Source organism: Lynx canadensis, chromosome F1 (genome assembly GCF_007474595.2).
Source record: "Lynx canadensis isolate LIC74 chromosome F1, mLynCan4.pri.v2, whole genome shotgun sequence".
Lineage (NCBI taxonomy): Eukaryota > Metazoa > Chordata > Mammalia > Carnivora > Felidae > Lynx > Lynx canadensis.
This window is the reverse complement of record NC_044319.2, coordinates 7,903,615-7,917,609: the sequence shown is the minus strand read 5'-3', so window position 1 is coordinate 7,917,609 and position 13,995 is coordinate 7,903,615. Positions and strand designations below refer to the sequence as shown.

Genomic DNA, 13,995 nt, shown 5'->3' with positions numbered 1-13,995 from the left:
AGTGGACTGAAATGTTACCATTTAAGCAGTTTACAATATTTATTGAGCATTTGCAGACATATAGAAGTAATCAACACATTCCCTGCACTCAAAGAAAACTCAGTCTTGAAGGATCTCATGAAAAAACATAATATGTAATACAACGGTGCAACAAATTATGCATTAAAAAAAAAAACAAAAACAAAAACACAAGGGCCATAAGAGTTTGGGGAGAGGCAAGATTGTAAAAAATGCCCTCAGGAAGCAGGATCCTTTGAAGGATGAGGAGCATTAAGAAATAATTAGCCTTCCTCCGTGCCTTACTTGTCCCTAGGCTCAGTGGAAAACTAAACTTCTCATTCTTGTCCCCATAACCAGCTAGTGATGCCAGGATGACTTTAAAGAAGATAGGTTCTTGCTTTGGGACTTTATTATGTGATGTGTTAGGTCTCATGTTCTGCGGTTTGATTGCAACGTCTTCTCTGTCCAGTTCTGTCCAGTTTTCACTCCTGTTTTCCACCCCATAGAAGCTTCCAGATCCTTGAGAGCATCTTCTTCCACTCTCTGTCCCCTTGCCTCCTTCTCTGCCTTCTCGTCTGCACCACCTAGATGGAGCATCTGGGCTAAAGCCATCCCCACCCTCCATTTTCCTAAATCCTTTGAAACTCTAGTACTGATAGATGTGACAGCCTTTCTCTGCTTCTTCACGGCGGCTAATACCTCCTGGAGAAAAATACGAAGTCACACTGTTTGGCATCACTACAATTCAGGGTCCGCAGACTCATCTGAAGACTCACTGGCTTCTGTCAACCTCTTTCTTGCCCTTGCAAATCACTTTCCCATCCCTGTCAATATTCCAAAAGGCCATTATTGTCCTCAAGCTCTGTCCCTTTCAGCAGATGGACTTGCCCCTATTTTCCTGAGGAATCTGAGTCTATGAGGCGTATCCTCTTGTAAATTCTAGCTCTCCCACCTACAGCTTTAATGAGGACATTCTACTACCTTTCTTCCTTCCTCTCTCTGGGGGCAAATATCCCATCCCCTCCACCCTCGTCCAGGACAAGGCTCTTTCCTTTCTATCTTTTTGACATTCAATTCTCCTTCTAAACCATTCCTTTCAAACACCTCTCAATCTTTCTGTCAACCAGTTCATATCCCAGATCAAAGGTCACCTTCCCTGACTATGGGACCTACAGTGGCTTCTCCAGTCACTATCACAGCACCCTGCTTTATTTCCTCAGTGCACTGCCCATGATCTTAAATGATCTGCTTCTTTATACCTGTATTCCTGCACTAGAATGGTAGCTCCACAGAGTCAGAAACTTGTCTTGTTCATTCCCACATGGCCCATGCCTACAATAGTTCTTGGCACATTGTAGTTGCTCAATAAATATTTGTTGACTGACTGAATGAAGCTCTAAATATATTCAAGTCTCACACATTCTAAATAAAATAAAACAAAACAGTTGTTTTAATAGTTTTTTTTTTCCCCTCTCTCTTAGGTAGAGAGTGAATTCTGAGAGAGCACTCGATATATAGCCCAGTGAACCCAATCCAATAGCCCAGAGTCAGCTTGATAAATGCTTGCTGACTATTTCTGGATGAACTTGGCTGTTAGGATATGTTTTTCCTGATAACTCCTTGTAAAATAATTGGGGTGTTAATACTTGATTTTCCTATTTACCATCCAGTTTTATGTCCCTGGTCTAGTAACACCTCAACCTTGTTACTTTCCATAAATTTGCCGTACAAATTCAAGAGAGGGACAGGCCCAGTAACACCACAGAAAATCTCATTACATATTGAGCCAAAGGCGCCTCACCCTTTTCCCTACAAACTCCCCAAAAGCACAGTGATGGGATCATGGTCAATGGTCATTAACTTTTACTTGGTTAACTTTGGGCATTTTTTTTTTTCAAGTTTCTTGAACACCGTGGGAGTATCTAAAATGAGAGACATCAGGAAGTAAAACTTGTATCAAAAAATAGGGCGATAGTTAATATGTGGATAGTAGGGCAATGTAATGACTTATTAAAAGCATTCTTCTGTTCCTAGGAAAACTATTTTGTCATAAAGCCTGTGGATCACTGCCTCCTTTGTGTGTGCGTAGTGTCTCTGCCTGACCAGGTCTGCCGAGATGACATCCTCTTGGGGGATGATGGTGGTTTCGTAAACAAATTCACAGTAAATAGTGATGACTTTGGACTGAAGCAGGCAAAAGCCAAAAAAAAATTACAAAACCAAGTCTTAGACTCAAAGAACTTTAAAAGGTAAGGGTAGTACACGGGCAGCTCAATTGTTTTAATATAGACTGTGTTCAAGTATTTATATAGTGAGCACAATGTGCTAGACCTACCGTGGTAGAGATCTAAAATGCCAAGCTGAACAAGAAATGCCTCTTACGTCAAAGAACTTGCAGTGTAATCGGGAAGAGAAAAGAGAAAATTAGCCCCTGAAATTTCAATTAACAATAAAATCTATAGGTAATTGAATAAACGAAAGAGTTAAGTGAAAAAATTACATCATGAAAAAACTATAAAAGACATGTATGACTGTTTACTAGCACTTGAATGAAGAAGAGTATAAACATGAAAGCAGTGAATGTAAAATTCAAAGAAAAAATTGGATATTTGACAAAATCAAAATTTCTGGACATCGAGAGATAACATTTTAAAATAAGCTAGCATAAATATTTATAATAAATATGACAAATAATGGGCTAATACTCTTTAATAGATGTTGGAGTTTTATTAAAAAACAATAATTCCCTGAGAAAAATGGTCAAAGACTATGACCAGATAATTCACACACAGGCACTCACAGTACAAATAATAAACATTTCAAAATGGTCATCAGGCAAAAATACTAACAATTATGTCCAAGTGATGAGATTATAGGTGATTTTTATTGTCTTTATAATTGTGTTGTCTTTGAAGTTTTTAGAGTAAAGCATATATTACTTTTATTAGCAGAGAAACAAATTTTGTATTAAATATATCCTCTCTCTTAATCAAAAAAGTACAACTTAAAATAAGATACAAATTCTCATTTATAAAATTGGAAGAGATTAAAAATGGGGGAGATTTTATGGATGGGCATTCTCCCACACTATTGGTGGTAGAAAGTATGAGTTAGATCCCTTTATGGAGGGAAACTTGAGCACACACATCAAGTGTCTGCATAAACCTTTACACATTAGGACCCAGGATGTACATGTGTTTAAAAATAAAAGTATGGTTATCACAGCATTATTCCCAGCAGTAAAGTATCTAGTGTCCAACAATGGAGGAACGATTAACTTAAATGATTAAGTCAGTTCAATACTGTATAAATGTGTAAAAGCTCTAATACAGTTTCTACAAGTATATATTTACATATATTATAAATATGTCCACATAAATATAATACACTTATATGTAAAATATATTTTTTGTCAGACTCCTGTTTTTTGTCAGATATTTAAAGTATCAAGAGCATTCAGTAAATCATAGTATTATCATAGTAGGGAATGCCATGCACTCCCTGCTTGTTTTTTGGGTGTGGAGCTTGGTTTTGGGTGTGGAGTATTGGTATACCTAATATAATATTAGGTAAAAAAATTAATTTTTCTATGTACATATGAATTCAGTTTTATTAAAAAACACATAGATGTGTAGTATATTTGTATTTAGGAAAATATTGAATGTAAATATCTCAGTATATTAATAATGATTCTCTGTGGGACTTTGAAGAGATGATTTTTATTTTCCTCTTTATGTTTTTCTACTTTCTAAATTATGCAATGAAAATTTTTCTTTTCTTTTTTTGAGAGAGAAAGAGGGCACAAGTTAGTGACGGGCAGAGAGAGAGAGAGAGACAGTGAGAGAGAAGTGGGGCTTACCTGAAGCGGGACTCGAGCTCACCTATGTGGAACTCAAACTCAGGACCTGTGACATCATGACCTGAGCCAAAGTCAGATGCTTAGCAACTGAGCCACCCAGGCACCCACAAAATTTTCTTTTAGAATAAGAAAAAAAATACTTTTAAAAATACAGGATTATATTTTGTTGTTAATGTAACAAATATTTTATCCCAGAGTTAGAATATGCAATTCAAATCTCAAACTATTACAATTAGCCAATTTCTTAAAAAAAAAACAAAAAACAATTAGCCAATTTCTGAAATCCTGATAATGACACAATAATTAACTATCTGGCTCCATTTTCCATTCTTCATATTACTTAGTTGCACAAAAGTATTAGAATCTGATGGGGAATTCCTAATATGTGATGTGCTACTGTATACACTATCAAGAATTTCATTCCACGAGAAAGTCGGGATAGAAGGAACATACTTAAACATCATAAAAGCCATTTATGAAAAGCCCACAGCTAATATCATCCTCAATGGGGAAAACCTGAGAGCTTTCCCCCTGAGATCAGACACGTGACAGGGATGTCCACTCTCCCCGCTGTTGTTTAACATAGTGTTGGAAATGCTAGCATCAGCAATCAGACAACAAAAGGAAATCAAAGGCATCAAAATTGGCAAAGATGAAGTCAAGTTTTCATTTTTTGCAGATGACATGATATTATACATGGAGAACCCGATAGACTCCACCAAAAGTCTGCTAGAACTGATACATGAGTTCAGCAAAATCACAGGATACAAAATCAATGTACAGAAATCAGTTGCATTCTTATACACTGATAATGAAGCAACAGAAAGACAAATAAAGAAACTGATCCCATTCACAATTGCACCAAGAAGCATAAAATACCTAGGAATAAACCTAACCAAAGATGTACAAGATCTGTATACTGAAAACTATAGAAAGCTTATGAAGGAAATTGAAGAAGATACAAAGAAATGGAAAAACATTCCGTGCTCATGGGTTGGAAAAGTAAACATTGTCAAAATGTCAATACTACCCAAAGCTATCTACACATTCAATGCAATCCCAATCAAAATAGCACCAGCATTCTTCTCGAAACTAGAACAAGCCATCCTAAAATTCATATGGAACCACAAAAGGCCCCGAATAGCCAAAGTAATTCTGAAGAGGAAGACCAAAGCAGGAGGCATCACAATCCCAGACTTTAGCCTCTACTACAAAGCTGTAATCATCAAGACAGCATGGTATTGGCACAAAAACAGACACATAGACCAATGGAATAGAATAGAAACCCCAGAACTAGGAACCACAAACGTATGGCCAACTCATCTTTGACAAAGCAGGAAAGAATATCCAATGGAAAAAAGACAGTCTCTTTAACAAATGGTGCTGGGAGAACTGGACAGCAACATGCAGAAGAATGAAACTAGACCACTCTCTCACACCGTTCACAAAAATAAACTCAAAATGGATAAAGGACCTAAATGTGAGACAGGAAACCATAAAAACACTAGAGGAGAAAGCATGAAAAGACCTCTCTGACCTCAGCCACAGCAATTTCTTACTTGACACATCCCCAAAGGCAAGGGAATTAAAAGCAAAAATGAACTATTGGGACCTCATCAAGATACAAAGCTTCTGTACAGCAAAGGAAACAACCAACAAAACTAAAAGGCAACCAATGGAATGGGAAAAGATATTTGCAAATGACGTATCGGACAAAGGGCTAGTATCCAAAATCTATAAAGAGCTTACCAAGCTCCACACCCAAAAAACAAATAATCCAGTGAAGAAATGGGCAGAAAACATGAATAGACACTTCTCTAAAGAAGACATCCAGATGTCCAACAGGCACATGAAAAGATGCTCAACATCACTCCTCATCAGGGAAATACAAATCAAAACCACACTCAAATATCACCTCACGCCAGTCAGAGTGGCCAAAATGAACTAATCCGGAGACTATAGATGCTGGCGAAGATGTGGAGAAACGGGAACCCTCTTGCACTGTTGGTGGGAATGCAAATTGGTGCAGCCACTCTGGAAAACAGTGTGGAGGTTCCTCAAAAAATTAAAAATAGACCTACCCTATGACCCAGCAATAGCACTGCTAGGAATTTACCCAAGGGATACAGGAGTACTGATGCATAGGGGCACTTGTACCCCAATGTTTATAGCAGCACTCTCAACAATAGCCAAATTTCATATATTAAAAAAAAAGAATTTCATTCCAATTATAATAGGTTCTTGGAGTAGAAGCTGAGACATAAATTTTCTTTCTCTGAGATGTGTGTCACCTGTCAGAAAATTACATGGCCTCTTTTACATTCCTGTTTCCATTAGCTGAATGTTAGAAATTTGAGGAATCTGGGTACAGTTAAATAAATGCTAATTCACATTGGTTCTTTTGGGTGATTATTTACATGTAGATGATTTACTCATGTAGATGATCATAATGTACATTATTTAAATTATTAAGACTGACATGTATAGATAAGCTGAGTGTTGAGGCATATTCTTACACCAAACAAATTCTTAAACCCAACAGAATGAAAAGGATTAAGGCCAAAGGGGTAATTAAATTCTGGAGCCATCATAATGTTTTCCTGCAGTTGATATCCACACAATACATTTATATCAGATGGGTGGTGGTGGTGGGGGGGGGGGTGTGGATAGGAAATACTGGTATGCAAAATGTTGTGCAAATTAAAGAAAAAAGTAGCCAGCACCCAGAGTCCAAAATTAAACGCAATCCAGTATGGAAAAAAGAAAGCTCTCTATTCTGTATAATCTCATATTGTCAAACATCCCTGCCTTGAGTCATAAACACATCCATTCCTCAACTAGAATCTAAGGAGCTTGGGAACAAGGATTTTGCCTTAGTCATCCTTACGTCCTTTTAACTGGGATACAGTAAGTGCTCAATAAATGTTCATGAATGAGGAAACAAGTACACTGTAATATTTGAGTAAAGATAACACCAGGAAGATGGCTTCTTCCAGTTGAAGTAAGAATTTTGTCGTAAAAATTTTGGCCCGTAATGCTAAGCCTCTCACTGAAGTGTCCGGTGAACTGGTGAGCAACACTTTGGCAAGGCTGTCGCAGCTTCAGCTTCACCAGTGACTGGGACTCCAAATTTCTCAGTTTTCCAGTTCTGAAAGTGTTCATGGAAAATATGAAAGTGCATTGACTCACCTAAAACCATATGAAACACAGTCCTTTTGGATGACCAGAATTTACCAGTAACGTAAGGATAATAGTGTCCATATTGAACAAGGATTCTTCTAGAGTGTTCCTTTAATTCTGAATCTACAGCTCAAAATTTGATGATAAACTTTTATTTTTCCTTTAAATACGCCATATGATAAAAATTTAAACAGTTAAAAGTGGTATAATGCATACGATGGTCTTATACTTGCAGGCTTTACCACAGTTCAGAGTTTTGACTTGGTTAAAATCAAAATGAAATGCTTAATAGAAACTCAACATAATGTCTCTGTGTGTCTAACATAACACCTCCTTTTTTTCTTTTAATTCCCAGTGTTAAAAGGAAGCTGCATAATGACTGGGTTATGAAAATTAGATACATTGCAGCCCTAAGTTGCTTTGGGTCCTGCTCCTTAGACAGTGTTCATTCATTGGTTTTGGAATCCTTGAAGAGACTTGAGGATAATTTGTAAGTACAATAGTTTGTACACATGAACATTCTGTGACTTTCAGACCTTTTACAAGTAATAAGCCCATGACAGCATGGAGCTTTTTTAGAAAACATCAGATCTTAATGATTTCATTTGTTTGACAAGATTAGATTTTTAAGAGGAAATTGAAATCACTCATGCAAATCTGAATATAATGTGTCCTTCTCACAACAATTTTGCTCATTTGTTGTTTATTGACACAATGTATTGGAATAAATCAATACAGGTATATCCATATTTTCCCAGTATAGTTCGGTGGGTAAAACTTTACACTGTGAGGGGCACCTGGGTGGCTCAGGTTTAGCATCCGACTTCAGCTCAGGTCATGATCTCACAGTCCATGATTTCGAGCCCCACGTTGGGCTCTCTGCTGACAGCTCAGAGCCTGGAGCCTGCTTAGGATTCTGTGTCTCCCTCTCTCTCTGCCCCTCTCCCACTCACACTCTGTCTCTCTCTCTTCCTCAAAAATAAATAAACATTAAAAAAAATTTTTTAAGCCTTTACACTTTGAAAATCATTCTTACAGGTCAATTGGCTAGCCTGTGAATATCTATAGCACAAACATCATGTTCCATGCGTAATAAATACATGAAATGGCTTTCTTATAGACAGGTGAATTTGAATAGTATGTAGCTTTATTTTTTATCTCGTTAAATATTCATTAATAACTATTAATATGTAATAACATTATAACTATATAGTACCTATGTGGGTTTTTTAAGTTTGTTTATTTTTTGTGAGAGAGAACGTACATGCAAGTGGGGGAGGAGCAAAGAGAGAGGGAGGGAGGGACTCCCCAGCGGGCTCCACAATGTCAGCGAGGAGCCTGACCCAGGACTTGATCTCAGGAACCATGAGGTCATGACCTGAGCCAAAATCGAGAGTCACACATTTAACCAACTGAGCCACCCAGGTGCCCCACTATACTACTTATGTGTTAATTACATTAATATATGCTAACTGTAAAGCAGACACTATATTTTAATTTTCAGTTTTAAAATGCATTGAGTTATATGCTACAACACGGATAAACCTCAAAAACATTATGCTAAGTGACAGAAGCCAGACACAAAAGACTGCATATTGAATGATTCCATTTATATCAAATGTCCAGAAAAAGCAAATTTATAGAGACAGGAAGTAGATCAGTGAATGCCAGGAAGTGGCAGTGAGAGCAGGGATCCGAAGTGGGCACAAGGGATATTTTTGGAATATTGAAAATGTTCTAAAACGTATTTTGGTGATTGTTATACAGCTGTATAAATTCACTAAAAACAATTGAACCTACACATGGGTGAATTTTATGTTATATAACGTATACTTTAACAAAACTGTCTTTAAAAATACATAGACACTTCTAGTTTCCAGTCTGGCACATAAAAAGTTTGGAAGTCATCACTCAGCCCTAACAACAGGTAAAATAAATAAGTAAGTAAGAAATAAATAAATAAATAAACAAACCAGAAAATCAACAATTCTTCTTAAATCCATCAAAGAAGTGAAGTCACAGATCAAACTGCTGCCCCCAAATTTAGAGACAAGCAGGTATTTACTAAGAATCACAACTTACCAGAGCAGAAATCCACAAGCAGATACCTCTAGGAAACCAACATACTGTGATAGGAAAACATAAATCCCTGGGGGCTCAACATAGACAAGTCTAAGAGTTAAAGACTCCAGGGACCCAGTTATAGGGGTTCCCATACTTTTGTACATTTTATTTCTGGGACCAGTTTCTCACAGTGAATATTGGACAAAAATCCTCTCCTGCTTATGACAAGGGAAGAGGAAAATGCACCACATTCTGTTCTTTTTAACAAGTTCCCTTCAGCAAAACTACCATACCAGAGCCTAAACTATTGAGGTTTTATCAGAGAAACTGATAGAGATCAAAGGGAGAAGGGAAATAGCCACCTCTAGCCTACTCTAGCTTTCCACAATGGAGAAGGGACATACCCCAAACTAGCCCACTCCAGCCATCCTGACCTACCTAAGGGGGAGGAGGGCTGCAGAACATTTGTGAAGTCTGCAGTTCAGAGGACAGTCTTACTAAAAGACTGAAATCTAATCAAAGGACTGTAGACCACTCCCCTTTCACCCCACCCACCTTACAACCACATTACTAAAGGATTATTTGCAGCAATTCCTTTTTTTACACAATACATTCGGTCCTACTATCAAGAAAAAAAAATTACAAGGCATACTAAAATGCAAAAACACAGTTTTAAGAGATAGAGCAAGCATCAAACCAAACTCAGATATAGGTGGGATGTTGGAATCAGCAGACCAGGAATGTAAAATAACTATGAGTAATATGTTAAGGGCTCTCATGGATAAAGTGGACACCATGCAAAAAAAAGATTGGGAATGTAAACAGAGAGATAGAAATTTTAATAAAGAGGCAAAAAAAGGGGTGCCTGGGTGGCTCAGTTGCTTAAGCGTCTGACTTCAGCCTAGGTCATGATCTCATGGTTCGTGGGATCAGGCCCCACATCAGGCTCCGTACTGACAGCTCAGAGCCTGGAGCCTGCTGCAGAATGGGTCTCCCTCTCTCTGTGCCCCTCCCCCGCTCTCACTATGTCTCTTTCTCTCTCAAAAATAAACATTAAAAATATTTTAAAAAATAAAAAAGAAATGCTAGAAATCAGAAACACTGTAATAGAAATAAAGAATGCCTTTGACTGGATCAACAGTAGACTGACTACTTCAGGAAAGAATCTCTGAACTTGAGAATATGTCAATAGACACTTCAAAAATGATAAAACAAGGGACATCTGGGTGGCTTAGTTGGCTAAGTGTCTGACTTCAGCTCAGGTCATGATCTTGCAGCTCACAAGTTCAAGCCCTGCGTTGGGCTCTGTGCTGACAACTCAGAGCCTGGAGCCTGCTTCAGATTCTCTGTCTCCCTCTCTGCCTGCCCCTCCCTCACTCTCTCTCTCTCTCTCTCTCAAAACTGAATAAAAACATTTTTAAAAATTAACAAATGGTAAAACAAGGATAAGAGGTCTGAAAAAAAAAAGGAATAGAATATCCAAGAACTGTGGAACAACTACAAGAGTTGTAGCATATGCATAATGGGAATTCTAGGGAAATGAAGAGAAAAATGAAAAGAAGAAATATTTGAAGGAATGACTGAGAATTTCCCCAAATTAATGTCAGATACCAAACCACATATATAATAAGCTCAGAGAACACCAAGCATGATAAATGCCAATACAACAACAACAACAACAACAACAAAAACACTGAGGCATATCATATTCAAACCCTAGAAAATCAAAGATAAAAATTTTTGAAAGAAATCAGATGGAAAAAAGCACCTCACCTTTAGAGGAGGAAAGGTAAGACTTACATCCAACTTCTCCTCAAAAAAACCATGCAAGATGAAAGTGCAGTAAAATATCTGAAGAATTGAAACAAAAATATACCAACGCAGAATTATTTTTTCTGCAAAATTATCCTTTCAAAGTGAAAGATAAATAAAAACATTTTCAGACAAACAAAAATTGAGTGAACTTGTTGCCAATGGACCTGACTTGCAAGAAATGTAAAAAGAAGTTCTTCAGAGATGAGAAAAATAATGTATGTAAGAAATCAAGACCTACATAAAGAAAGGAAGATCATTACAGAAGGAATAAGTGAACGTAAGAATAAAAACATTTATTTCCTTACTCTTAATTTATCTAACAGATAACAGTTTGTTCACAACAATGGCAACAATGTCTTGAGATATATACAAATATATATGATCAAGGTATATATAACAGCACTGACAGGAAAATTTATAGCATTAGATACATATATTAGAAAAGAAAGATCTAAAACTAATACTCTAAGTTTCCCTTAGGAAACTAGACAAAAATAGAAACTGTCCAAAGTAAGCAGAGAAAAAAAAATAAAAATTATAACTGAAATCAATAAAATTAAAAACAGGAAATCAATAGAGAAAGTCAATAAAACCAAAACCTGGTTTTATGAAAAGATCAATAAAATTGATAAGCCTCTAGCCAGGATAACTAAGAAAAGAGAAGACACAAATTGCTACTATCAGAAGTAAAGAAAGTAACATGACTACAGATCCTATGGACATTAAAAAAATAAAGGAATATTATGACCAACTCTATGCCCACAAATTTGATAATCTAGATAAAAATGGACCAATTCCTTGAAAGATATAATCTGTCAAAACTCACACCAGAAGGTAAATAATCTGAATAGGCCTATAATTTGTTAATGAAAATGAATTAATAATAAAACATTCTAAAAGAAAAAGCATCAGGCCCATGTAGGTTTAATGGTGAATTCTACTGTACATTTAAGGAAGAAATTATACCAATTCTCTACAATCTCCTCCAGATAATAGAAGCAGAGAAATACTTTCAGACTTGTTCAGTGAGGCCAGTTGTACCCTAATACCAAAACCAGACACAGGCATTACAAAGAAAACTACAGACCAGTGTCTCCCAGGAGTATAGATGCAAAAATCCTTGACAAAATATTAGCAAATTGAACTTAATAAGATATAAAAAGAAATATACACCATGACCAGGTATGCAAGGCTGGTTCAACATTTGAAAATTATTTAATATATCCATCATATCAACAGGCTAAGAAGAAAAATCAATTATCACATCAATAGATACAAAAAAGCATTTGAAAAAAATCTATTCATTTAAAAACTGTAAATCAAAACACAGACCTTGTATTTCTCTCTCTCTCTCTCTCTCTCTCTCTCTCTCTCTCTCTCTCACACACACACACACACACACACACACACACATCTCAAAATGGGCCAAAGATGTAAATATAAAACCCAAAACTATAAAACTCCTAGATGAAAATCTAAATAATCTTAGTTTTGGCTGTGACTTTGTAGATTCAACACCAAAGGCATAATCCATGAAAGGAATGAATGATAAGCTGGGCTTCATTAAAATTAAAAACTTATGCTCTTCAAAAGACACTGTCAAGAGAACAAAAAGACAAACCATAGACTGGGAGAAAATATTTGCAAAAGGCATATCTGATAGAGGACTCTTAGACCAAGAACTCTTAAAACTCAAGAATAAGAAAACAAAAATTTTAAAAATGGGCAAAACATCTAGACAGACACTTCACCAAAGGAGGTATACAGATGGAAATAAGCACATGAAAAGATGTTCCACATGATATGTCATTAGAAAAATGCAAATTGAAGCCTCAAGGAATATGGCAAATCCATAGCTAATACCATACTCAGTAAAAGCTCAAAGTTTTTCCTCTAAGATCAGGAACAAAGATGCCCACTTTTGCATCTTCAACATAGTATTTGAAATCCTAGCCAGAGCAAGAAACAAGAAAAAGAAATGCCTTTTAGGCATTCAAATTGGAGAGAAAGTAAAACTGTCACTATTTCCAGATGACATGATATTATATATAGAAAGTCCTAAAAACTCCACCAAAGAGCTGTTAGAACTAATAAATTAATTCAGTAAACTACAGGATACAAAATAAATATACAAAAATCAGATGTGTTTTTATAAAATAATAATTAACTATTGGAAAGAGTAATAAGAAAATAATCCCATTTACAATTGCATCAAAAACAATGCAATACCTATGAATAAATTTAACCGAGGAGATGAAAGATTGAACACTGTAAGACATTAATGAAAGAAATTAAAGAAGATACAGATAAATGGAAAGATATCCCATGCTCATGAATTGGAAGAATTAATATCATCACAATATCCATACTACCCATAGCAATCTGCAGGTTCAACATAATCCGTATCAAAATTCCAGTGACATTTTTCCCCACAGAAATAGCAAGCATTCCAATATTTGTGTGGGACCCCAAAAGGCCCCCAAGTAGGTGAATCAATCTTGAGAAACAGTAACAAAGCTGGAGGCATTATGCATCCTGATTTCAAATTGTATTACAAAGCTATAGTAATTAAAACAGTATAGCATAGGTCTAAAAACAGACACACAGATCAATGGAACAGAATAGAAAGCCCAGAAATAATCCCACACAAATATGATCAATTAATTGTGGCAAAGAAGCCAAGAATGCACTATGGGAAAGACAGTCTCTTCAATAAATGGTATTGGGAAAACTGGACAGCCACATGCAAAAAAATAAAATTGGACCCCTAACTCACACCATACACAAAAATGAACTCAAAATGGATTAAAGGCCTGAATGTGAGAACTGAAGCCATAAAACTCATAGAGTAAATGTAATGTAAGTAATGTAAGACATTAATCTTGGCTGTGATTTTTTAAATCTGACACCAAAAGCAAAAGTAACAAAGGCAAAAGTAAACAAGTGAGACTATATCAACCTAAAAAGCTTCTGTGCAGCAAGGAAGCCCTAAGAAAAATGAAAAACCACCTACTGAGTGGAAGAAAATATTTGCAAATCATATATCTGATAAGGGGCTAATATCTAAATATTATAAA

The 13,995-nt window shown here is 36.2% G+C and overlaps 1 protein-coding gene across 1 annotated transcript in view; it reads left to right on the top strand.

Moving 5' to 3' along the window:
* The window catches only part of WDR64 (WD repeat domain 64), a 143,949-nt gene that overhangs the window by 28,553 nt on the left and 101,401 nt on the right, over positions 1 to 13,995 (top strand). The window contains exons 7-8 of the mRNA XM_030303238.1: positions 2,035 to 2,249; positions 7,395 to 7,529. Of these exons, the coding sequence (XP_030159098.1) occupies positions 2,035 to 2,249; positions 7,395 to 7,529 (350 nt within the window). The remainder of the gene's footprint in view (positions 1 to 2,034; positions 2,250 to 7,394; positions 7,530 to 13,995) is intronic.